Here is a 23,788-nt window from a genome sequence, read left to right on the forward strand (position 1 = left end):
GCAAAATGCACATTTGTATAATTTAGTTGTTTGTTACTCTTTCTGGCTTAATTTAATTTTTTATCAGTGGATTAATTGAAAGGCAGGGATTTGCGTATGTACAGTGTACTGTTATGAAAGCTGACAGACTTGATCATTTTCCAAATCTTGTTTTTTTGACGTATAAAATAAAACATCACAACTTTAGAAAACACAAAAAAATAAAAGAAACAATAGAGAGTAAACACAGGTTTGCCCGGAGGGATTAAAAACATTAAGGAAATGAGCTCTTAGGTTTGTCACTTTGTTGTCAGGAGTGTGTTTATCCTGGAACCTGCTGTTCAAGGTCTGCTGCTTTTGTGCTTGTTTTCATCCCACAGGACCGAACAACTTGGGTTTTCATTATGTCTCCTTTCCCATAATCTGCTCTTATTATATTCAACAACTATTAAACCACTTAGATAAGAGCTGTAAATGAACGTACACGTCCCCACAGCTGAGTTTTCACACTCACTGAGCTCCTGTCCATCTCACTGATTGAAATTTCAGAAGCCAAAGATGTTGCAACTTGTCCCAGGTTGGCTGAGAGAAAAAATCAGGGAAAACATATCCTATCACTATAATGTAAGAAATAGATTGTAGGACATGTGTGGTTGGGAAAGTAATGACGAACACAGCAAACACTGATGTAGTAATACCGATAATCCACCGAGAGATGAATCACAGGTTGGATTTTCACCTCTGTCCTATAAGCCAAGCCCTGCCGTCTGTTTGGAGGTCATGTGACCAGGAAAGGAGGGGGAGAGGACTGGAGGAGAAGAGCAGAAAGCTAAGGTGAGACCACCTCCACTACTTGAGTCTTACCTTTTACTCTTCAGGCAACACCTTATACCTGTACAGCAGCTCTAACAACCAACTGGACACATCTGGTGCATCTGTTTTATTTTCTATTCTTTTTTCAACTGGACGTTGGGATGCATTTCAACAACCCGCCAGCATCCCTGTAGGAGTCAACCTGACCCTTTTCACTGGACTGACACTTAATATTGGACTCTTAATAGCTTGGACATGTTTGGCCCAAGGCAGCTGGTATCTACCCTCCTGCCTGCAGTTTTCCATTCACCGGCAGCTCACTTTTTCCCCGCATTCCCAACCAGACTGGGCTCTCAACCTCAGATCCTGATCCCGGGGCCTTTTATCAGCTATGAATCCTTCAGAAATTATCTGCAGCCAGAGCCATGCAAGGAGGCTTTGCTCCTGGCCACACAGGCGGTTGGGATGGGGCCACTCACAGAGGGCATAGGTGAGTTCAAACCCTGACTGCTGTAGCCAAAAAGGGATTTATTGTACAATGCAGGACTTGTGCAGATAGTGCACAGCCAAACTGGCACTGTCTGACCACAGTCTCTAAGACAGACAGTGAGCACCATCTGATTGCAGTGTAAATGTTTACAAAAGATTAGCTAACAGCTCGTAACTAACAATCAATTATCAAGCAGTGTTAAAGTGGGCCTAATGATTGCTGCGCTAATTATCCAATCTAGAGCCATTAGTTCGTTGTCACCCGTTGGCGATTGTGTAATTGGTGCTTGCGCTGTGCTTTCCAGATGAACAGAGGCCAGTGAAGCAGCGTCGCGCACGAGCCAACTACAGCAGCTGGCAGCTGGAGGAGCTGGAGAAGGCCTTCGAGACCACCCACTACCCAGACATCTTCATGAGGGAGGCCCTGGCCGTCAGACTGGACCTCATCGAGGCCAGAGTCCAGGTAATTGGCACACTCAACTCCTCCTGGAAATATTCACTTCTTACTCATTCAACTCGTATTCATTTTACTGTACTGTGTGCAAAATAATCTGTTTTTAATAATCTAGACACTTGTGCAGGACCATCACTCCCAGTTTGTGCTGACAAATATTATTTAAGTCCAGAGACCTATTTATTTATTCAGTTCTATTCAAGAATCACGTTTGAAACAGTTCCAAAAATGTTATAATCAATTCTGTGGACATGCATTATTTTGGTACAGCAATCAATATTTCTATCAATATAAATGTACTACAGCTCAGATAAGTTTAAGTTAGGGCTGCACAATATGGTAAAAAACAATCATACTGTGATTATTTTGACAGATGTTGTGAATGTGATTTGATTCACAATTAGTGGGAGTAATTGCATTTGCATCACCAATTTCATTTTCACCGAAAAAAAAACTATTAAGATGTGACAAAACAAACATGTTTTCTTACATCTAGAGAAGAAGATTTGTAGTAAATGTGTGATCAGGGATCAGCAAGTATGAGAGTCTATGCACCAATCCAATATCATGTAGTTTATTATCCCGAAAACTGGACCTGCTACTTCCCAGCAGAGTCCTGATTTAAATTGCTGTTGCTTTACTGTTTTATACTGTTATTGTACTATTCAAAATTTTAAATGTCTTTTATTTTACTTTACTTTACTTATAAAAGAATTGTTATTTAATTATAGATTTATTTATTTGTGTTTTTTTTTTTCAGATATCATTAATTGTCAAATTGGATAATAAAATAAAGTCCTCTGGTTCTGTGAATGTTTTACAAAGACTTTGGCCTGAGCCGCGCCATACAACAATAATAGAAAGTACATCACAAGCTGTTAAAAACAATACAGTGAAAACCTCTGGGTTAAACTGACCACTGTAAGTGGATGACTGTTTGAAAATACAGTAAGTCTGTTCTGTACAGTACAGTACAAATTACTGTACTGTGTGTAATTCAAATACACACATATTATACAGTCCAGTACTGTGTAAAATATTAGCACACTTTAGTTACACTGCTGCATCTCTTTGGCAGCTTGTCATAAGTTTTTCATTGAGAGAAAGTTGCTTTCTTTTTCCCGTCATGATTTCAGTGTCCACACAGTAAACGGATGCAGCAGCAGAAACACACAGGTTACTGCGAGGCATCGGAGTTAAGTTTGAAAATATATAGAATTACCGTAGTTTTAAATGTTTCCTCTATATGCTGTGATGTATGAGAAAACCCTGAAATGGTCTCAATACTAGGGTATTGGATCTGTACTCTGTATTGGCTAATATTTAAAGTTCAGGTATCGGAATCAGCATCTGGAAGGAAAAATAAATGGTATCAGATCATTTGTACAGTCACTGGTTCCTGTACTTGCTCCTCCTGTTAAACAGGTTGCTTACTGACATGTCTATACTGCAAGAGATAGGGGTCAAAAACAACAGAACTCATTCCATTCAAAACTGCATTCAAAGGTTCAGCTAAAACCAATATGAGGCCTCAGCAGTCTCATATCTTCTGATATCTAATTATCTATTTTAATGCTAAATTTTTGGTGTGGTTACAAGGCCTGCATGGACAGATGTAATGACACAGCAGCTTATACCTCATTCAGTGCGCAGAAAGACACATGTGAGTAAACTTCACAAAAATGTGTATCCTTTAATGAAGTGCTGAAAAAGGACAGTCAGAATTTACCTTTTAAAATAGTGTGGAAAGAAATTTTCTATCCAACTTTTTCTCTAAATTTAGAACAATTTTAGCAAGCTATCTTGTCAGCAATTTGTAATAAAATTATTTGCATTTATATTCACTATCCCTTCATTTGTTTGCAGGTTTGGTTTCAAAACCGCAGAGCCAAGATGAGACGACAGCTGAAGCTCCAGGGCCAGCTTGCAGGGCCTTACGTAAACAGAGACAATGATGAAACATCTGAGAAAGCGAGCAGGAGTTTGAGGCAGCAGAGGGAAAGCTCCGACGGCGAGCACTGCAAGAGACGACAGGAAGGAGGAGAAATCTGTCCATGGACAAAAACTGCCGGTGCTGCGCTGAGCGTGCGTGTGCAGCCCGCGACCCAGAGGTCGGGGAAGTGGGAGAGGCCGGAGGGGCCGAGTTCAGAGGAGCTCCGTTCCTGCAGCATCGCCAAGCTGAGGGCCAAAGCCAGAGAACATGAGGCCGAGATCCACAGCACTGTAAACATGTCAGGAGGCGACGCGCAGTCACAAACACAGGAAGTTGATGCCAGGCACAAAGATTGATCATTTTCCTGCCTCTTGTTTGTACAGATAATCATAACCAGAAAAAACTGTGTGTAACATCGCTGTGCCGGAACATACTTTCTGAACCTTTTTGGGATGAGGAGCTTCATTATTTAGCTATTATTAAATATTTCTTGCCGTATAAAATGTTACTAATTTTCTGTAAAATTATAAACAAGTACAACCATTTTAAACTTCACCTTCATGGTACATTCCAACAAGGATGTTTTTGGCATCTTCTAAATGTTTTTATTTAAACAAAATTTTAAAAGTTCTTTTAAAGTTTGGGTGGTTAACATGTACACTGTAACACTGTTTTGTCTATTTTGTTAAAAAATGTAGAAGTGTAAAAACTGTCTGTAGGACAGTAGGATTTGTCGAAGCTGTTCATAAATGCACCAGAAAGGTTTATCGTTGCGTGTCATTCCCAGGATGACAAATAGGGGCGTTTTGGGTTGATAAAGTTTCCCGAGCACAGCAAATACTGAGAAATACAGACATACAGGCATAAGTGATGATTGAAAGGGATTAGGTTTGTGAGAGTATACATTGTTTTTATTCAAGAAAAGGTTGCATATTATGCCTTTAACATCACATGCATGTGCTCTTTATGTCTCTTTTACATTCTGAACAAGATTTCCATCACATTGTTTAAGTTGTCGGCTCTAAACGGCTGTTTTCCGGGCCTTTAACAGATAACAGTGACAAATGACGAATGCTGCTGCGTTATCAGACCATCGGGGCACAGCTGAAATGGGATACAGTAAAATAATTTCTACATGATTTCACTAATGACGACTCATCCCTGACCTCTCGGGTTACCTTCACAGACAGACAGGATGTCTGCATGCAGCCACACGTCCTCACAGGAAACAATGGAAATAGCTGAAAAATGAAATCATGATGAGTGAGTCCATATATATGATGAATGTCTATGTTTTAAACAAGTTTATACTTTAAAGACATAGTACACAAATTTTTTTGTTTTTCATCGATAGTGATACAGATTCCAGAAAGTGCATCAAAGAGTTTCAAAGGATACTGTGACTGTAGCATTGTTGTCACAGCAGCTAATATGTCAGCTTACCATGTTTCCTTCATTTCTGATGACATATCATGGTCTTTTTATGATTTACAACAGTAAATATATTACAGATTTCTCCTTTAATCAAACACAGCATTGAGTTTGGACGTAGGGATGTACAATAATATCTGCACATCATCGCTATTGGCCAATAAATAAAATAAATATCGTGCTGGTCTGAAATGAACATTTCTGCCAATATGACAGGCCGGCAAGATGACACTTTAATTCTGCAAGCACAACAATGCATGATGTCTACAGTGTGTACGTTTTTAGCAGTGTCCTAAATGGACAGCAAAGTTGCTGTTCGCAATATTGATCAGTGTTCGTACAAGTCACATTCTCTCAACACTATGAATTAAACTTCCCCCTTTTAAAGCCGTCATTCTGATCATTACGACAAATTTGTGAGGAACAAAGAGAAACAGGCACCAGCAAAAAAAAAAAAACTCTTAGCAGTGGTTGTCTTATTTTGTCCAGTGAATGTGTCCGTTTTGAAAAACCTTGCATTTTATGTCTTCATCTGCCAGTGAGCCATCAAGGTAAGAATACTGATTATAGTATGCTCATTCCTTTACAGGAGAAACTTGATGTTCTCTGCAATTAGGTGGAAAAACGGTTCATATATTGGCACCGGCAGTGGGCCAAAATGAGTTGGAAAATATCGACAATATTGTGCATCACTATTTGATAGTGTGTCATAATTTGATGTGTGTCTGTTGAAAGTCTATATAAGGTTTTGCAATAACTTCTGCATGGAAATTGTAGCTAGTTGCATGCACTGTTTCTGTATTTGACCGCAAGTTTGAAGTGGTGAGACCATCCTCTAACAGTGCAGTGTGACGCTGCCCCCTTCTGGGCATGAAGATGTCCTAAGTCAGGATTGATAAGATAGATAGTTCAGACAAAGCAACATGCAGTATGGGTTCTTAAAATCAAAATAATGCATATATTTCCTTTTTGCTGCAGTCACACATCTCTAATTTGCTGTGTGGACTATAGTGAAACTTTTAAAGCTGAGTTAATTGCTTAATTTGGTTGGAGACCCTGTTGTTGGGACAAATAAACTATTTATGTCTTACAGTGGATGAGGTCACTGGTTCGCTCGCATTTCAAAGACTCAAGTTGAACTCTGCTCTCACACTAATCACATTTCCCATGTCAGCGCTGAGTGATGGGGTCTCTGGGTCGAATTCAAAACTTCTTTACAAATCAGGTCAGAGAGGCACGTTGGAAGGTTAGTTATTTTGTTTTCTGTTTAGGCGGAATGACTCTTTAAACTTTCTCACAAAGTGCAATTCTTCATGATCAGTGTACTACGTGAAAGTTGCTGAGAAATCAAGTTACAACTTTTCCTTAAAATTTTGTGGGACACCATAATATGGGCTAATTAGGTCAGAATCCTTATATGACAATAGTTGGCCTCAATTAGTCCCCAATTAGGCCCCACACAAAGATGACTGAGGAGAAAAAACTGCACTGTTCCTGGTTCTCATACTGCACACTGACCCTGATATGCTGCCTGTGATAGCAAGTCTGCTGTTTAATTACTTCAGAAATCCTGCAGCACATACCCAAAAAGATGAATTTCATGAGCCATTAAATGAAAATATTTTTGTAAATGTCCATATAACCTAAATGCAGCTGAAGCTTTTGTCCAACACAGAGATTCCAACAAAAATAAATATGCACAACAGCATTCTTTGTCAGATTATAATGCAGTGTGGCAGTAAAATACAGCCCCACCAAAATAAAATTAAGTGTAGAGAGACATTTATTCCTTTTCACTTTGACTCAAACCATATGGATACTGCAGCTTGCATTTAATATTTCCCAAAAAGCCAGATGGCTACTCCAGACTGGGAGATCAGAATTAATATGTAAGCAATTAAAAAGCAATTAAAAGCAAAAAGTGTAACACTTTAGGTCACATTTGAGGGTTGTTTTCAACATGAAGCGCTCTCTATGAACAACATTTAACATTTCATAGTGACATCTCTGAATGACAGACCCAGATTTTGTCACTCATTTGTGGTAGGGGAGACCAGGGACTGCTGTAACGGGGCAATTGTAACACACCGAGTTCCTCCATGCAGAAACAAGCTAAAGTGCTCAGTGGGATCCTCTCCCTGCCTGTGGAACAGGAACAGGATCATTTCACCTCAGCAGATGTTTTCAACAATTAAAAAAACTTTTTGAAACTTTTTGAATGTACATTTTTTTTCTTATATTTACACACCCAAAGAATTTTTAGATGACCACAAATTTAAACTTGCACCAATTTTACCTCTAAGTTGCTGGTTAAAAATTCACATGAACAAACTATGCTTATATAGGTGTTTCTAGCTAGTATACAGGATTTTATCATGGCTGCAAGATCGGCTGTGTTACATTGTTTGTGTTGACATACTTTTCTGTCAGAAAATAAAAAATATTTCACAAACTTTAAATGTAAAATTACTTTGAACTCAATTCAAGTAATTCAAATCTAGGTAGTCGGTCTAGTTACTTTAGTTTAATTGCTGCTTCTGCAAAAATGGAAATAGCATACAATGCCTGACATCAAAATAATTTGAACCATACAAAAAATCTTAAGTAACATTATTAGATACTGCACTGCATTGAAAGGCAGAATCTGCGATTCTCCCGATATTTTTTTCCCCATCCCTGCCTACTTGCGTTATCTTTTGGTGTCTGGAGAAAAAAAAAAAGACAGCATCACTTCCCAGCCATGATGTCACACATCAACTACTGACAAAACCTGATAATCTGACAATGACATAACCAGAAAGTTTAAATCAAGCAGTTGAATCAAATCGCGACCTTAAAATAGAAAGTCATATTGAAGCATGGATCTGAAGAATTGTTATACCTCTAGTTAATATGACTTACCTTTTCAGTCTGATCTCTTGCATTAAATTAAATATTAATCTTGTCCTTATTAATGAAAGTATATTACCAATTAGTACACCAACATATGTGTCTCACATCTGAGTTATGAATGAAAATGTGAAAAAAGTTACAATTGTCCCCAGTCTCCCCTACTGTCAGCAGGATTAAGTACGGGCTGGACTGAATGGACTTTTACCTTAAATACTGGGAGCTGAAGGAAGAATAAACATGTTTAATTTGAAAACAGTGTAATCCAGGATCAAAATATATAATTGATTGGGATCTCTGCCAGCATTATGCACTAATTCAGTTCACAAAATGTACTTAGCCTTACCAAGCCTTTTTTTTACCTTCCTGGTTGAGTTTTATTCAACTGTAGTGAATGGCGAATCAGCAGTCGGTGTCAATTAGAGTAATGAGCACAGAAACACGCACCACCTCCACCTCCAGCAGCAGCAGCTCGTCCTCCGGAGACTCGGCGAGTCACTCAGGTTGGTTAAAAAAGGAGGAAACCGGACGCAGCTGCAGCGCGGCACTTCACGGTCAAATCCTCAGCACACACTTTCGTCTTTATCTGTCTTTCCTCCGGCTCCTCCGCACCGAAACCTCCGCCTGTTGCACGCTTCGTCTCGGGGAGAATGGCTGCCATCAAGGCTCTGGAGCAGTGGTGTAAAATCCACTGTGAGGGCTACCGAGATGTGGCCATCAACAACATGACGACTTCATTCAGGGACGGACTGGCTTTTTGTGCGCTTATACACAAATACAGACCGGACCTGATGTGAGTATTTAACTTGTTATAATGTGCCTGGGTTTCACTGAATACTTGGAATTGCAATTGTTATTTTCGAATTATGTGTGTTTTTGTATGGAAGCCCATTTCCGTCAATTTCATTTAAAAAAAGATCTGTAAAGTCATTTTAATGACAAAACTTTCTCTAAATATATACCTCAGAATGGTGAGAAACTTTATCAAAATAGGTTCCCATTATTTTGAGATATTAAGGCTTTATTTTGAGAAAGTTTGATTACTTTGACATACTACCTCATTACTTTTAAGGAACTTTAGGAACTTAGAAGTTTTTCATTATTTAAAAAGTCATTATTTTGAAATACTAAGTCATTATTTCGAGATAAGTAAGTCATTATTTTACATACTAACATAATATTTCAAGTAGAGTCTAAGCTGATAATAGTAGAGTCTAACCAATGTATCGGTCAACTGATATTATCGGCTGATATAGATATATCTGTGTAGTTGTACTGGCATTCAGTATATGTTATCCGATATGTGCCTATATGAAAACTTTTTAATAGAGTAAAATGCAGCTTGTTTTACATATATATATATATATATATACATATATATATGTATATGTATATATATATATATATATATATATATACATATATATATATATAGGCAGCATTCTGTGTATCTTTCATTCATTTTTAATATATACTATATTTTGCTCTTTGTGTTGTTTATAATTATTTAGTAATTTATAATTATAAAAAAAAATACCAGTGAGAGTTTACTGTTTCAGTGTCCTGATATCATTTTGGACAATGATATTTATTGTTAAACTGTAAAATGTTCTTTCATAATTGCTAACCATATTGGAGGGATTACTGCAAATTATGTGTATTTATGTATATATTATATATTCTGTATAAAGAATATCGGCCAATGTATCGATATTGTAATTTTGAGAAAGTTTCTCATTATAATGTGAAATAAATGAAGGGTCTTCTATATGTTTTGTATTCAGTATTGACTTAATGATTTGTTTTATCTAGTTTTGTTTATTCAGTAGCCCTTTTAGTTTAGTTCTGCTGTTATAAAGTCTGTTTTTAAGGAAACCCGTCGTGTGTAAAGAAAGTTGCTTTCATTAATCTAACTTTATTTTGTAGCCTTGTTGAACTTGTCAGAATCTCCCAGTCAAAGTTAGATGAGGGTTTTCACCTACATGGTTAACTTCTCCTTCTGTTCATTGTGTTTTTGTTTGTCCAGAGACTATGACTCACTCAGAAAGGAGGATGTGTTTGAGAACAACAGACTGGTAAGACGTCAACTTGTTGAACCTTGTGTCACATCGAGTGGAAGTGACCTCAAACTCGAGCTGCACAATCTGATGTAGCATAAAACATCCACTTAACTTCATTAACCCCCAGACAAATACAGCAACACACACTATTTGTTCTCGCCCTGGTAGTGATGCAGCGCATTGGTTCAGTATGTAGCTGTTTCAACATTTCAGCAGCACAGCAGTTTTAAACAGAAGCTCATCTCGAACTTAAAATTTCAGATTCTTTTCTCTGCCTCTGTCCACTTGACCTCATTTATTTTGTTAACCCCTCCATGACCTGAGCAGCGCAGCCGGGACCTCTCCATTATTTAGTCTTCTTCCATTTTTACCAGCTTCCTCTGAGGATTACAGGCCCTGCAGAGTGCTACAGTATGCACTCTGCACCACTTTCCTCACTGTGTTGGATCATCCTGGCAGTGTCAGCAACAAACCCGAGCTCAGGGGAGAGGCTCTCTATTCATTTTGAATGAGGCTTGCTGTCATCTGCCACTCGATCCTCGTGATGACGATCCACTCGAAGCCGCCGTTGTTGTATAACGTCTTGAACGTTACACAAGAAGAAGCACTTTAAACCACATGTGTGGCCAGAGGATAGTGGTTTTGATCAGGTTTTAGTTTTGATCAGCTGTTGAAGATGCTCCCTGTGCAGAAACATGAGAAGGTGACTAGTACTGTAATTCACACCCTTCTATATTTCATGAAGAGTGTCACCTTTCTTACAAGTAGTTATTCTATGAGTTGGCTACTACAAGGAGTTTTTAATTGATTATAAAACAGTCCCATTTTATTACTGATGCCTCTTTATAACCTACATAAGTAAACAAGATGGGAGAAATGAGTATGTAATTATTCTTAATGGCTGCCACCAGGTCAGATTCAGGGTTTAGTGAGTTTGTTAAGCCTGAGATAAAGAAAACTCAGCACTTTTATCATCCATTAAACAAATTCATGTCTGGTAAATGACTGACTGAACTACGCTGAATAAATCATAATGGTGTTCCCTTCTTGACTCCTTTCTCCACTTATGTTTTTTTTTACAGTAAATCTCATGGCACACATTCCTTTCCTAGCTTTAAATGGAAGCTCTGCCTTTTATTTACTCGTTGCCATGGTGAATCACAATTGATGATGCCTTTCAGGCTCGCATTTAAGTGAAAATACTCAGAGTTGATTGAACTGTTTGGGAGAGGCCTCAACATTTTCCCAGGCAAAGTTACAGTGAGTATAGTATGTTAGCCAGTTAAAATGAAGCAAGAGAAATTTTTTATTTAGATAATTTTGTTTTTGGCGTTATATTCTATGATTATGGTGGCGGAAACGCTACGCATTTGTCCACAGGAGCTTCCAAAATCAACAAAGTTGAAACGATCCTTGTAGTAGCTTTAAATAAGAAATTGTCTGTGTGCTTGTCGAAAAGCCAACTGTAGTTTTCATCAACAGACTTGGTATTCAGTAAGGCTTTGCTTTAAATTTAATGAGCATATCCAGCCTGATCCTAAACAATGCTCCTTCTCCCTCCATCCTTTTTCTTATCCTTACAAGCTCACAGGAAGCGCGCTATTCATTATAAAGCCCTTTTCAGACCTCTCTGGGCCGAGCCACAGGCTGCTGCTTGTCTATTTAAAGGAGATTGTATTGTCTGACATTTTTACACATGCTGTAATTGTAGGAGCTACTGTGCCCAGTGAATACCCTGTTTTTATGGGGCAAAAATGCTTTGGATTTGTTTACTCCATCCATCATACACTACCATTAAATGTTGCCTTGGCAGGAGTTGATGGCTGTTGGTTAAACGGTGTATTTTTTTTGGTCTGTCAAGGCTTTCCAGGTTGCAGAGGACAAGTTGGGGATCCCAGCGTTGTTGGATGCAGAAGACATGGTGGCTCTGAGGATCCCAGACAGGCTGAGCATTCTTACCTACGTCTCCCAGTACTACAACTACTTTAAAGGGCGGCCTCCCAGTGAGAACATGTCTGGTTCACATATCCGTAGAAACTGTACAGCTAAGATCCTCCTAACCAAATGATGTTCTTTAAAGCAGAGCTTTTTCTTACAGATTTAGGTTTAAGTTGTGGCATATTCTTTCTCTCTTGCGCTTAACACTAACAGTGTTTCTCATTTCCTCAGTGGGAGGTGTAAAGAGGCCAGCAGAGGGCTCCAAGGAGGAGCCATCAGAGAAGAAAAATCTCCCAGTGGTTGCCAAAACCTTCGTGTCTAAAACGGCCATTGAGAATCGTTCACCTTCCACTCTCGCTGCTCAGACGTCACCCAAGCTGGCCAGAGCTGCTGTTCAGGTCAGAGGTCGTGTTAGAACTGATCACAACATACTTGAAATTATGGATGTGTTTAAAATACATCTTTGTTGTCTTACTCTGTAACTTTTTTCAAATTATTATCCCCAAACTAGGGATGTGATGACCATTTACTTTAGTTAATACACTGACTATTTAAAAATACTTCATACAACTACGGTTAAAATAATCCAAACACTATTGCGTTAATAAAGGAAATCTAATACCTTTTCGGACGGAGCGTTATCTTGATATTACTTTTCTTTTGCAGAAGGCAGTTCTGGCAGAAAACGCCAACAAAAATGGGACTCTCAATAGCAAATGTGTTGCATGCAAGAGTCACGTTCATCTGGTTCAGAGGCACTTTGTGGAAGGCAAGCTCTATCACAGAAGCTGTTTCAAGTAAGTATTTAATCTATATTCATTGACACTTTCCTGTCATGCACTGCACCTGCATTCATAATTTCATGTTAATAAACTTCCACCAGATGCAGCGAATGCTCCAGCGTGCTTCACGCGGGAGGCTACAAACCTGGGAAGACTCCAGACACTTTTATCTGCAGTGCCCACCATAACAGTTGCGAACCTTCCTCCTCTGAGTTTGGGATCAAAAACGGATCGGCCAGTTCGGCTGGGCGACTAAACGGTGCCAGCCAGACCCAGCCTGCTCCACGCCCCTCTTCTGTGCTGTCGGCCCCGCTGAATATTGTCGTGAAGCCAGTCAGTCCAATTCCGCCTTCCAAGTCCTGGACAGCCTCAGCCCAGAAGACGCAGTCAGCCCGGCAGAGGTTTTTCCAGACTCCGCCACCGGTCAAGGAGGCCTCAACAGGTAACAGGAAGTCCACAGAGGGCTTAAGTGTTCTAGGAAGGCCTAAGGTTCCACCAAGTCCTGATAACGAGAAGAGCAGAGCCAGAACAAACATTGGAAAGAAACTGGCTGAGGAAAACTGCAACAACAACAACAAACGCCCGTTCACCATCCGACCAGCAGAGAGACGGTGAGTGTGGCGCTCTGTATTCTGTTCGAGGCCATGAATACATTCTCCTTTGCAATTTTTGGATATTTCTCTATGGTTTTCAGAGGTGGCAAAAGTATGCACATTCTTTACTCAAGTATAAATATAGATACTTGTGTAAAAGTAGAAGTCCTGATTCAGCGTCTTACTTTTTCCTTTTCATTTTTCATCTTGTCTTTTCATCTTGTTTCATGTTTTTTTGTTGTGTTGCATCTTTTTCTTTTTGTTACAAAATTTTCCGTCCTTTTACATTTTGTGTCTTGTGTCTTTTACATTGTTTTTCATCTTGTTGTGTCTTTTTCGTCTTGCTATGTAATGTTTGGATTTGTTACGACTTTTTCATCTGTTACGTCACTTTTATCTTGTTACATCTTTTTTGTCTTGTTACGTCTCTTGTCTTTTACATCTTGTAACCTCTTTCATTCAGTTTTTAGTATGGGTTCATCCCTCACTTTTCTCCACAGTCAAGTCTCCCTCTCTGTCTGTTTCATCTTATTACATCTTTTAGAGTTAGGTTGTCCGAAAAATAAATACTCAGGTGAAGTACAGATACCTAACAACTCAAGTGAAGTAAGTAGTAGTACAGTTGTAACAGAGTATTTGTACTTAGTTACTTCCCACCTCTGATGGTTTTGTAATGAGTTTTGTTATTAAGGCTGATGGTGAGGGCTTCCTCTCTCTGCAGGTTTGGAGATGAGCCAAGTTCAGCTGACAGCCCCAGTTTGAGAAAGGATAAATGCAGCCAAGGCCCAGCAGGAAACTGGGCAGGACAGCCCTCCACCAGCCAGACAAACAATAAGGAATCGCCACGTCTGAAGGCCATCAGCAAAGACAACACAAGGCCAACAACTGTACACACAACCGCCAAAGGCAGGCGCGACTAAATTTATTTCAGTTGTTCTTGATCCATTATTTGACATCTAGCCAATATCCAACCCTCCCACCACCCCCCTCATTGTCTCTGTCTGTCTCAGAATGCATTCACAGAAAACAAAGCCCTTTTGTCATTTTTGCCCTATTTAAACAGCCAGTGCATTAGCATGATGGTGGCTCAGTGTTGGATACTGACATTTTAATTTCTCTCTCACTTGTAATGAACTTTCATAGCTGAGCTGTCATTCTCTTTGGATGGACGTGCATGCATTGGTGCAGCATCCTGACAGTCAGCAGCTTTTCAAACAGAGACACAATTGCAGCATTTAATATAAATAGTCATGAAATTATTATCTTTAATACAGGTCTCCATATCGTGGAAAGTAATTATGTTGCCTGCTAATATGGAGAACACATCGACCGTGGACATTACTGCAACTTGTCTTGGAAATTAAGATCACTTCTTGTCAAATTTCACGAGTTTATCCATTCCAGTCTTAAATACCGACTTAACGGTCTGGGGTCCATTGATGCTGCATCAGAAACCGCGCTTTAGGTCAGAATTTTGCACTTGAAATTACCAACTTCCAGCCTCAATGCATTTCAGGTGCACAGCCACAAAAGTATATACTATTTTGAGTGTGAAAAAGGGATCTGAAATGTTAACAAACGGTTTATTTTGTTAAAAAGTCAAGGTATCACTTTGAGAATTAAAATTTTTTGAACGATACTTAGCCCTACAGCTGACCATTGTTACAACATCCAAAACTCATAAAATGCTCTGGATTAAACTGCGTTAAATGACACGTGAAAAGATTAAAATGTGTAGACGTGACACATGAAACGTCCTTAAAAGCGGCGTGCTATTTCTGCTCTATCCCATGCGATCATATTGGCACTCATTATCAGCTGTTCAGGGGAGTGTGAGACAGAGGCAAGTCAGGGGAGTCTTTTGTTTATTGTGTACAAGAATGTGAAGTACTTTGACTGCACACGTCATCACTGAGGCAGATGTCAAATAAAAGTCAAGTCAAAGTGATAATGTGTCCCTGGTTTCACCAGATGTGTCAGATGAAAGAGCGATAAGCTTTCCTTTGCCATCGTGCTGTTATTTTCATCAGTCTTTCACTCAGCGTTATCTGTCTGCAGATCCAGTCTGTGAGTGGCAACCAGAGCTCAAACCTTTGAAAACTGAGTTCAGTCTAAAGTAAGTATCAGTCATCTTAATAATCACTGTTACCTCATAACTTGCTTAGGTGGAGGTGGGAAGGTCGCATGGGTGGACAAAAAAAAAAAACGTCTTGAAATCTTTTGTCTTTCAACATCCCTGACCATTCAGCTTATTCGCTCTCCAGAATGCAGAGTCGTCGAGCTTCATCCATCTCTGTTAATGTTGACTGGCTCAGAGTGCAGCCTCTAGCTCTGTCCCCCATCCTAACAAGCCCTGCAGAGTGCCACGCCTGAACCTTTCCTGCTCTAACACTCGACTCTCTCATTTCTAATCCCTGCTGATGATTCCTCCATTGTTTTCACCAAGTTTATGAGTACAAAAATAAAAGGTGAGGGCTTTTCTTTTATTTTCCTTCTTCGTGTTCAGCCTGTAGGTGTATTATATACTCATATAAATGCTGTATGTTTACACCCTTTTTTTAAATGGTGGTATACTTAAAGGCTTGTGTCATTGTGTCTCTCTGACAGAGATGCTGAAGCTGAAGCCTTTACTGAGGAGCATAAGCCTGGATTCACGTCCACGACTTCCTCTAATGTCTCCATGATGTCCACGACTGTCTCTAATCACTCCATCAGAACAACAAATCCTCCCTCAGCTCCAGCACCTGCAGTACCTCCAGTTAGCTTTCCTCTGTTTAATCCTGTAAACTTGAGGGAAGTCTCTCCCCAGAAACCCAAGCTTGGCCCTGGAAGCCTGGGTGAGTGATTTCTGCTCATCATAACAAGAGACATTTGTCTACCAGTTTGTATTGGTTGATTGATGTAGAATATAGTAATTATAACAATTTCTTTTACCATTACAGTCTCATGTATGAGTCTTAAAGCTCCAGTGTGTGAAGCTGTAATTGCTGTAGATCAAGATCATCAATTTTGCACTATTTGAGGATTTATGGTGTGCTATTTTAGAGAAAATATATAGCGTGTATCGTGAACTAGCCTAAAAATATCTATTATTCGCATGCCATACCGCCCAGCCCTACTGCTCCTCTCTAACTTGGCCTGTCTGCTGTTTGGTGCTGAGCAGGAAGTGTACAGTGGGTTTAAGAGATTTTTTACCAAAAACAGCTGCGTGCTTTAGCCGACGACACTATGAGAGCAGTGAGAGTGAAGAAAAACTTTAAAGTTGTGGCCCAGATAGATAAACAATGAGCTGAATATCTCCAAAGTCATTTGGCTTCAGCTGCTGGAGACTGTTTGTGCAAAGTTTGATGGCAATCCATTCAGGAGTTGAGAAATTTCAGACTGGACAGACATGCCAGAACACTAGAATGGCTAAAAATTCACAGAGCGAAATTCACACACACTGATTCCCAAAAAGACATGCTGCCTGTATTTTGAGATTCTTGAAAGAGACATGAGCAGATTTAACTTTTTGCAGATGTGCAGCATGTGAACCTTCTCATCCTTATTTTATTTTAGGCTTTAAACACGGGAGTCACTCGTCTGTGAAATCCCCACCCAGACGGCCAGCTGTGGAATCTATTAGCACTTCAACGACTGCTCCAGCCAATCACGGAAATCCGTCAGGTTGATTAAAAATATCATCATCAAAGCCACACGTACATGGCCTCAGCCATCTTGTTGATTTCATATGAGCAGCCATTTTTCACTGAAAATAAATCAGGTGAAGTCATATGTGACAATGCTTTTCTGAAAAGCTGCCATGAAAGGACTATCTAATCCTATTTTATCTACCTCTTAGGCGCTAAAAAGGGAAAGTATTTGTCACCCACCAACGCCTCCAGGACTGAAATGAGGTCACCCTCTGTAAGTTCCCTCCATTAAGTCTCTTAAGAGATTAATTAACAGCTCTACAAATATGCTTTCATTACATTCCCAGTAAGAAAAAATGGACGACCTTCTTTACGTTTAAGTGGCCAAAGTCAGAATTTTCAAATTAAAGTTATCTACACTTGACTGTGACTCTTAAGTTCTTTTGTTTTATATCAGGTGAGGTCTTATCATCTTCCAGTGGAGCAGATTGAGAAGGAGCTGAACGATATTGAGACAAACTTGGCTCAGCTGGAGAGGGAGGGTGTGGAGCTGGAAAAGAAACTCCGCAGCTGTGAGGAAGGTACTTTTTTCCTGTCACTCTCCCCCACCCCCCGCAACAAAATTTTCCCACTTCCTTCCTTTTCCTTGTTTAGACGTGCAAATAAAATTGAATGTTGACATGTCAGAAACAATCTGCGCAAAGCTGAAAATAAACAGTCCCCCTACAACTTACTGTGAGGCGGAAGACATCAATGCACCGGTCAGTTTTGCTCTCATGCAGTGAATAACATTGACTCAAACTTTGATATTTTATTGTATTTGTGCAAACTGCTGAATCCCACTGCGGCTTCGGTGAGAGTATCTCCGGTGCAGAGTTGTGTCCTGGTTGCTTCACACGGGACGCACACACTCACCGTCAGCTGGAGCTCGGTGTGTGTGTGTGTGTCTGTGTGTATTCGGGGGATTTACCTGCCATTTCTATTACTGTTTCTGCAGCCAAATGAGGTGAGAGGCACAGGCAGCCCACAGGGATGTTGCTTCTCTTTTGAGGTAGTGGGAGTAGGGGGCCTGATTGCTTTGCTCAAGGTCAACATGACTTGGGCATAGTAATATATATTCTGGTCGATTGCGTGCCTTCGTTCCTGCGCGCCACCCAGGAAGCCTGAGCATGCAATCGCTTGGCCAGAATTTGACATCAATTGCACACCCACCTAGGAGATCATCAACTTCTCAACTGGAATTTGTCGTTGTAAAAACTAAACCCCGGCACTCCGGTTCAATTCAGAATAAAATCATGTTTGTTCTGGTGATGGCAGGATGTGGACTGTCTTGTACTCAGTCCCTGTCCCGATCAGTTCAAATATTCATTCCGAAAATCTATTGATCCACATGCTCAGGTAATCCGGTCGGACTTGGGGAAGCAGAAAATCCAAGCTGTGTTGCAGTGCATATCATAACACTGCAGTGGAATACAGCAAAGGAATCCCTAAGCCACGAGGATACTGCTTTAGAAAAATATTTTAACAGCCTTTAACTATTTAGATTTATATATTAATCACTGTCTTTGTCGACGCTGGTGTGCAGTATTTGGCAAGGACTTTTTTAGTGTGATCCTTTTAGATTCAAATCCATATTTCTTTTTTAAATAAATAAATAAATAAATCTAATCCCTACTGGGTTTTGCTAAATCATTATTAAATTAGTAATGAAGACAAATCTGTGCGTCATCATGTATTCCCTCTGTGTTGCTCTACATGTCTTGCATGTTAAAACTTGCATATCAAGACAGTTTGTTTGGGGATAGCTTTTAGATAATGAATTATATTCTGGATGACATTGCTGGGGTCTGTATTTACTGTAAGACTGCAACTAATTATTATTTCACTATTAATTAATCTGACAATTTAATCAAATTGTGTTTTTAAACATAAAATGCTCATTTTTAACTTCCTTAGTTACAGTTAAAATGGTTGTGCCACCAACAATACTTTGATATTTGAAAAAATAACAGAATGTTTGAAATTTCTCTTGAAAACTCAGAGAAAGGCGGTATTTTAATTAAATGTATTTCAAATATGAGTTTAATTACCTTTTAAGTATTTTGTGAATTGTGTTTTTCTTGGCAAAAAACAATAAACAGCTGTAACCTGTAACCTTAAGAGCTTATATTTGTTTACTTGAGATGATTCAAATACAATATTGAATATGTAATTTTATTCTCAAGTCAAATATCCCTTTTTAATGATTATGTTAATGTTAATGATGCGCAACAGTCGCAGTATGGTAGGTTTAGGCACAAAAAACTACTTGGTTAGGTTTTTGAAAAAAACATTATGTTACTTTTTGTAAATGACATCACTTACGAAACCTAAAATTTACACTGACTTTTGGTTTCACACAGGACCCTCCCCGGTCTCCGGGGTGAAAGTCCTGTGTTTGACTCGTCACTCTTTGCTGCTCTCGTCATATTTATTTTGCCGCTAGAAGTCGCCGTCTTACAGTAAACATCATTAAGCTGCTTGCACAGACAACCTATATTTTCTGGTGAGGACAGGCTGAAACTACTCCACACACCCCTCCACTCCCACCCTCTGAACATTCTGATTGAAACAAATTTCTGCAGCTCGCGACGATAATCTTTACAAGTTTTAAGTGTCTAATTTAAGATAACCTACACCCACTCTGCAGAGCTCTGTGTTATTTGCTGCTACAGTCCCTTGAGTGAAGTGTTGACATGGTCCCAGGAGGTGAGTCAGCCTCCATCTCAACAAACTGCTGCTGCATACCAGCCAAATGTTCCCAAAAATCCTAATTTCTTATCGCCCTTAATTGTATTATTGTGTAACTAATATGGTCAAATGAAAACAAAAGAGTTCATCTGTTGAAAATAAAACGAGCCACGATTCTGGCTGAGGAGAGGCTTTTGATAGTTATATTAAATAAGATGATGTGAAATGTCTGTCATTTAAAATAACTAAAAAATATATCTAAATATATAATGTGAAAATAGTATTATTCTGCAGCTCTTTAATCTCAGTCACCACAAGCTTAATTTGTCCCCACAGGATTTTATTTACTCACAAGTCAAAAACATTTACCTGCGTTAAACTGCACAAGTTAACCAGAACAGATAATAAATGTAAATTTTAAAGAAATTTAAAGACTGTCTTTAGACATTATAGGTATCGTTGAAAACTTTAAATCAATCTATCATGATTGATTTCATGAACATTTACCCAGTTTGTCCACATCAGTGCTAATAAAATACACCGTGACCTTTTTATTGAAGATTATTGTCCCATATCTCAGTAATATTGTCTTGTGTATTACAAAGATATCTTCAAACAGGTTGCCTTCATAGTATGGAAAAGTATAGAATTTGATTTGAGTCATTTTCAGTTCTGGATTAGTATGAAAAGAGAGCATGGAAAAATATGTGTTTCAAGACTATTGTTCCTATTGTAAAATAATTTCTAAAAATACACTTGATCATACATGCAGAGTCTCTTGAATCTTTACTTGTAATAATAATAATAATAACCAAAATATTTAGTCTGTCTGAACGTTTATGATTTTGCAGTGATTTAATTATCAGAAAAATAAACAGACTGTCTTTTCTGAGCAAGGAAACCAGCTGTGGCCATCATCGTTTCCATGGATTCAGTGAATAAACAAGGATGTGCAGACGCTGTGAAAATTTAATTATTTACCTTTGTTCCACTCATTTTCTTATTTATAAGAGACTGAACTGCCACAATGGGTAAATGGGTTTTCCGAGGGCTGGTTTAATATACAGTAAAGCCTGGTTGGCTCAAGGTTCCAAATGGGAAAATAATACTAACTGCAAACTTTGTATAAAATTGTTAATCTTCTTGCAATTATTTGGCAACACAATAACATGAATAGTCAGAATGTTACATACATGTCAACAGATTTTAAAAACATTTAGTTACATAAACTCAGACGTCAAACATAGTCTGAAAAATCTACCAAAGAGTCTGGAAAAGTGTGGAGTTTTAAAGTGGGAAATGTGCAGGAGCCCTGTTTAAAATGTGGTGTTGTGTCTTTCAGGAGGAGAGGGGGACATACTGATGGACCCACTGATGGTTGACTGGTTCAACCTCATTCGAAAAAAGCAGATGTACGTTAGAAAGGAATCAGAGCTAGTATACATGTGAGTACTTCTTGTTTTATAGCTGAAGATGTGCAGTCAGATTGTTAAATGACCTGTTATCCGTTACTATCTGAACTAATTTGTTAGTTTTGGTTGTAATTCTTTACCACAGAAAGGCTTCTAGTACTGTGTTTTACTTAATGCCATAAAAGCTATTTTTAGTTTAAATTATAATAAAAACTCTGTACCTTGAAATATTTTCCAGTAGTATTCCTCTCAAAGAATGAAACCTGTTGTCATCATTCCTATTATTTGACACCAGGAAGAATTCAAACATGCTAAGCATTAAGTCAAATGTTTATGATCGAAATTGCTTACAGTTATTCAAAAGATGTTAAATGCATAATAAGTCTGATTTAGCCCTTTTTAAAAGAAATATTCTGACTGGTTGTCTCAGAGCCAGGACTCAGGAGCTGGAGCAGCAGCAGCCAGGTGTGGAGGGGGAACTTCGCAGGCTGCTGGAGAAGCCAGGTAAGAGATCACAGGCTCTCGGCTCTGTTAACTTTTCTTTTTCCAACGCTGACATGTGTCAACTTTGTTTTGCAGATCATTTAAAGTCCAGAGAGGAGCGACAGCGGGAGAAGAAGTTGATGCAGAGACTAATGGAGATTGTGGACGGCAGGAATGCGATTGTGGAGGGTCTGGATGAAGACAGGAGGAGGTAACACGGTGCATCTTTTAATTAATGGTTACATTACAGGAGTGATCACTAATGCAGAGCAGTACTGCTAATATAACAACTCATTATGCAAACAAGCCAAAATGCTTAAATAGAGATTTTTTTTTTATCAATTTCAGGGAAGTAGAGGAGGATCAGCAGTTGAATGAAATGATGAAAAATCTTGGTAAGTATTGTATAAAAAGCTTTTATTCTAGATGAGATTTTCCCACTTGAATGCATCATTCTCATATGCACTATTTTTTTTTCTCGGTGAATAGGAGTAAAGAAAGCCAAAAGTAAAAGGAAATCCTCCATCTCAAAACTGTTCAGGCGAAGAAGTAAAAGACGAGTGGAATGATCCTGAAGGCAGTTTTTACTTAACTTTCATACAGAAGGGAAAGTTATTTTTGTCTTATTATTATTATTTTAAAGTTTTTTTTATATATTTAAGTACTGCAGTACATAGTGTGCTAATTAGAAGGCAAATGAAGAGATAGCAGGAGATCTAATGGATTAAGTTGTGTTGTGTTTTTAGTTTATTCACAATATTTCAAAATAAAGGTTCAGTTTAAAATGTTCTTTTTGTACAACATTCACCTCCAGTATTCTGTTTGCTGTTGTGTGAAGTGAATCTATTTCTAAATTAGTCTTTTCTTTATTTCACAAGAGGTGTCATGTTTTTTCACAATTGTTTTTCAAAAAGATGGTGGTGCTTAATCATGTGGCATATGTGAGCATTTCCTTTGTATTGATAAGACCACTGTGGATGAGTGTCACAAGGAAAAAAGCCATCATTCACCGATATGTTTGTCATGTAAAGATACCATATACTTATTGTAGCATGTATGTAATTATTAATTTCAACAAATCGACTTGCACTGGGTCAAAGAAAATTCAGATGATGTTGGGAGTTAAAAACTGAATATCATGATTTACAAATTACAGAGGGAACACTGGCTGTTACACATGCAAATAGGAATGAGCAGAATAAATGTGTAATCCTTCAACAGTCTTAATCCAAAATGAAATTATTTCAGTATTTATTTAATAATGGATTTTAACAAATTTCCTGTAAGGATATTAGCAGGAGAAAAAGCCTTGACAATTAAGTTTTGAATGGCTGTGGAGTGTAAAATGGAGAGCCACACATGTTGAACTGCCTTGTTGCAGACTGCAGTTCCTCTCTCACAGTGTACTGTAGGTGGCAGCCTGGGTATGCTGTATCACAAGGCGAGAACTTGGAAATCCAATTTGCCACAGTACGGACAGTTAATTTCTTTGCTAATTTTATAAATGCTGCAAAAATGTTCAGCTGTGCTGATGCAATAATGTTATGTGAAAGAGGATTAGGTAGAGCAGTAGCTTATGGCCGGGGAAGGCTTATAAACTATAGGTTGTATTGAGCTCTTTATCTTCAAACCGGGTTTAATTAAACATTACTCTTTACTAATATCTGCATCAGAAATGCTCCGTACCTGAGCTATTAAAATGTTCAAACGTGTGGAGTCTCTCATGTGTGAAAATGGCATTCAGTGTTTGTAAGGAATGTGCTGTACTGTAACGTTGCATTTTGAGTGTTACTGAATGGTATGTACTTGTACTCCTTATAATATTTTTAAACTTGAAATCTGTTGTCCAATAAATCCTTTGAAGATTAGCGTGCATGAGAGGATGAATTATTTACTTAATAACAGCTTTCTTTGGCACATTTCTTTCTATTTAAACACATCCCTGAACTTTTGATCACTCAGCTTCACCAGTGGCTGTTGATTCAACGACTGCCAAGATGAGACGGTGCTTTCAGTAAGAAACCAACAATGCTGCGACTCCTTACAGTAATCACAGAGCTGCATCAATGTATGCTTTTTAATAAGTCTCTTTTTTTAAGGATGGCATCGAGATAATTCACTGGCGTCAATATATTGCAGCTACTTATAAACTACATATCGCTCATTTTGA

At 38.6% G+C, this 23,788-nt stretch overlaps 2 protein-coding genes across 2 annotated transcripts; both read left to right on the forward strand.

Moving 5' to 3' along the window:
* The first annotated feature begins 294 nt into the window (after positions 1–294).
* LOC146309283 (visual system homeobox 2) lies at positions 295–4,380 on the forward strand. Its single transcript, XM_084744491.1, has 3 exons — positions 295–1,282; positions 1,587–1,744; positions 3,602–4,380. Exons 1-3 carry the CDS (start codon positions 1,048–1,050, stop codon positions 4,022–4,024), a joined length of 816 nt encoding a protein of 271 aa, XP_084600617.1. The 5' UTR covers positions 295–1,047; the 3' UTR covers positions 4,025–4,380.
* A 4,065-nt stretch (positions 4,381–8,445) lies between these two features.
* micall2a (mical-like 2a) lies at positions 8,446–22,248 on the forward strand. The gene is made up of 17 exons (XM_084744921.1): positions 8,446–8,781; positions 10,015–10,063; positions 11,910–12,051; positions 12,218–12,384; positions 12,653–12,783; positions 12,870–13,379; positions 14,083–14,267; positions 15,420–15,477; positions 15,969–16,198; positions 16,920–17,027; positions 17,203–17,267; positions 17,451–17,574; positions 21,066–21,168; positions 21,566–21,639; positions 21,715–21,829; positions 21,967–22,013; positions 22,108–22,248. Exons 1-17 carry the CDS (start codon positions 8,639–8,641, stop codon positions 22,185–22,187), a joined length of 2,331 nt encoding a protein of 776 aa, XP_084601047.1. The 5' UTR covers positions 8,446–8,638; the 3' UTR covers positions 22,188–22,248.
* The last annotated feature ends 1,540 nt before the right edge of the window (positions 22,249–23,788 follow it).

This window comes from Lutjanus erythropterus, chromosome 19, assembly GCF_056507025.1.
Source record: "Lutjanus erythropterus isolate fLutEry1 chromosome 19, fLutEry1.hap2, whole genome shotgun sequence".
Lineage (NCBI taxonomy): Eukaryota > Metazoa > Chordata > Actinopteri > Lutjaniformes > Lutjanidae > Lutjanus > Lutjanus erythropterus.

Excerpts from the sequence above, each read along its gene's own strand:
- micall2a (XM_084744921.1), top strand. The coding sequence starts at position 8,639 with ATGGCTGCCATCAAGGCTCTGGAGCAGTGGTGTAAAATCCACTGTGAG. Across the intron at positions 14,268-15,419 it reads TGTACACACAACCGCCAAAG|ATCCAGTCTGTGAGTGGCAA; the intron begins GCAGGCGCGACT and ends ATCTGTCTGCAG. Across the intron at positions 16,199-16,919 it reads GCTTGGCCCTGGAAGCCTGG|GCTTTAAACACGGGAGTCAC; the intron begins GTGAGTGATTTC and ends ATTTTATTTTAG.
- LOC146309283 (XM_084744491.1), top strand. The coding sequence starts at position 1,048 with ATGTTTGGCCCAAGGCAGCTGGTATCTACCCTCCTGCCTGCAGTTTTC. Across the intron at positions 1,283-1,586 it reads GCCACTCACAGAGGGCATAG|ATGAACAGAGGCCAGTGAAG; the intron begins GTGAGTTCAAAC and ends TGTGCTTTCCAG. Across the intron at positions 1,745-3,601 it reads TCATCGAGGCCAGAGTCCAG|GTTTGGTTTCAAAACCGCAG; the intron begins GTAATTGGCACA and ends ATTTGTTTGCAG.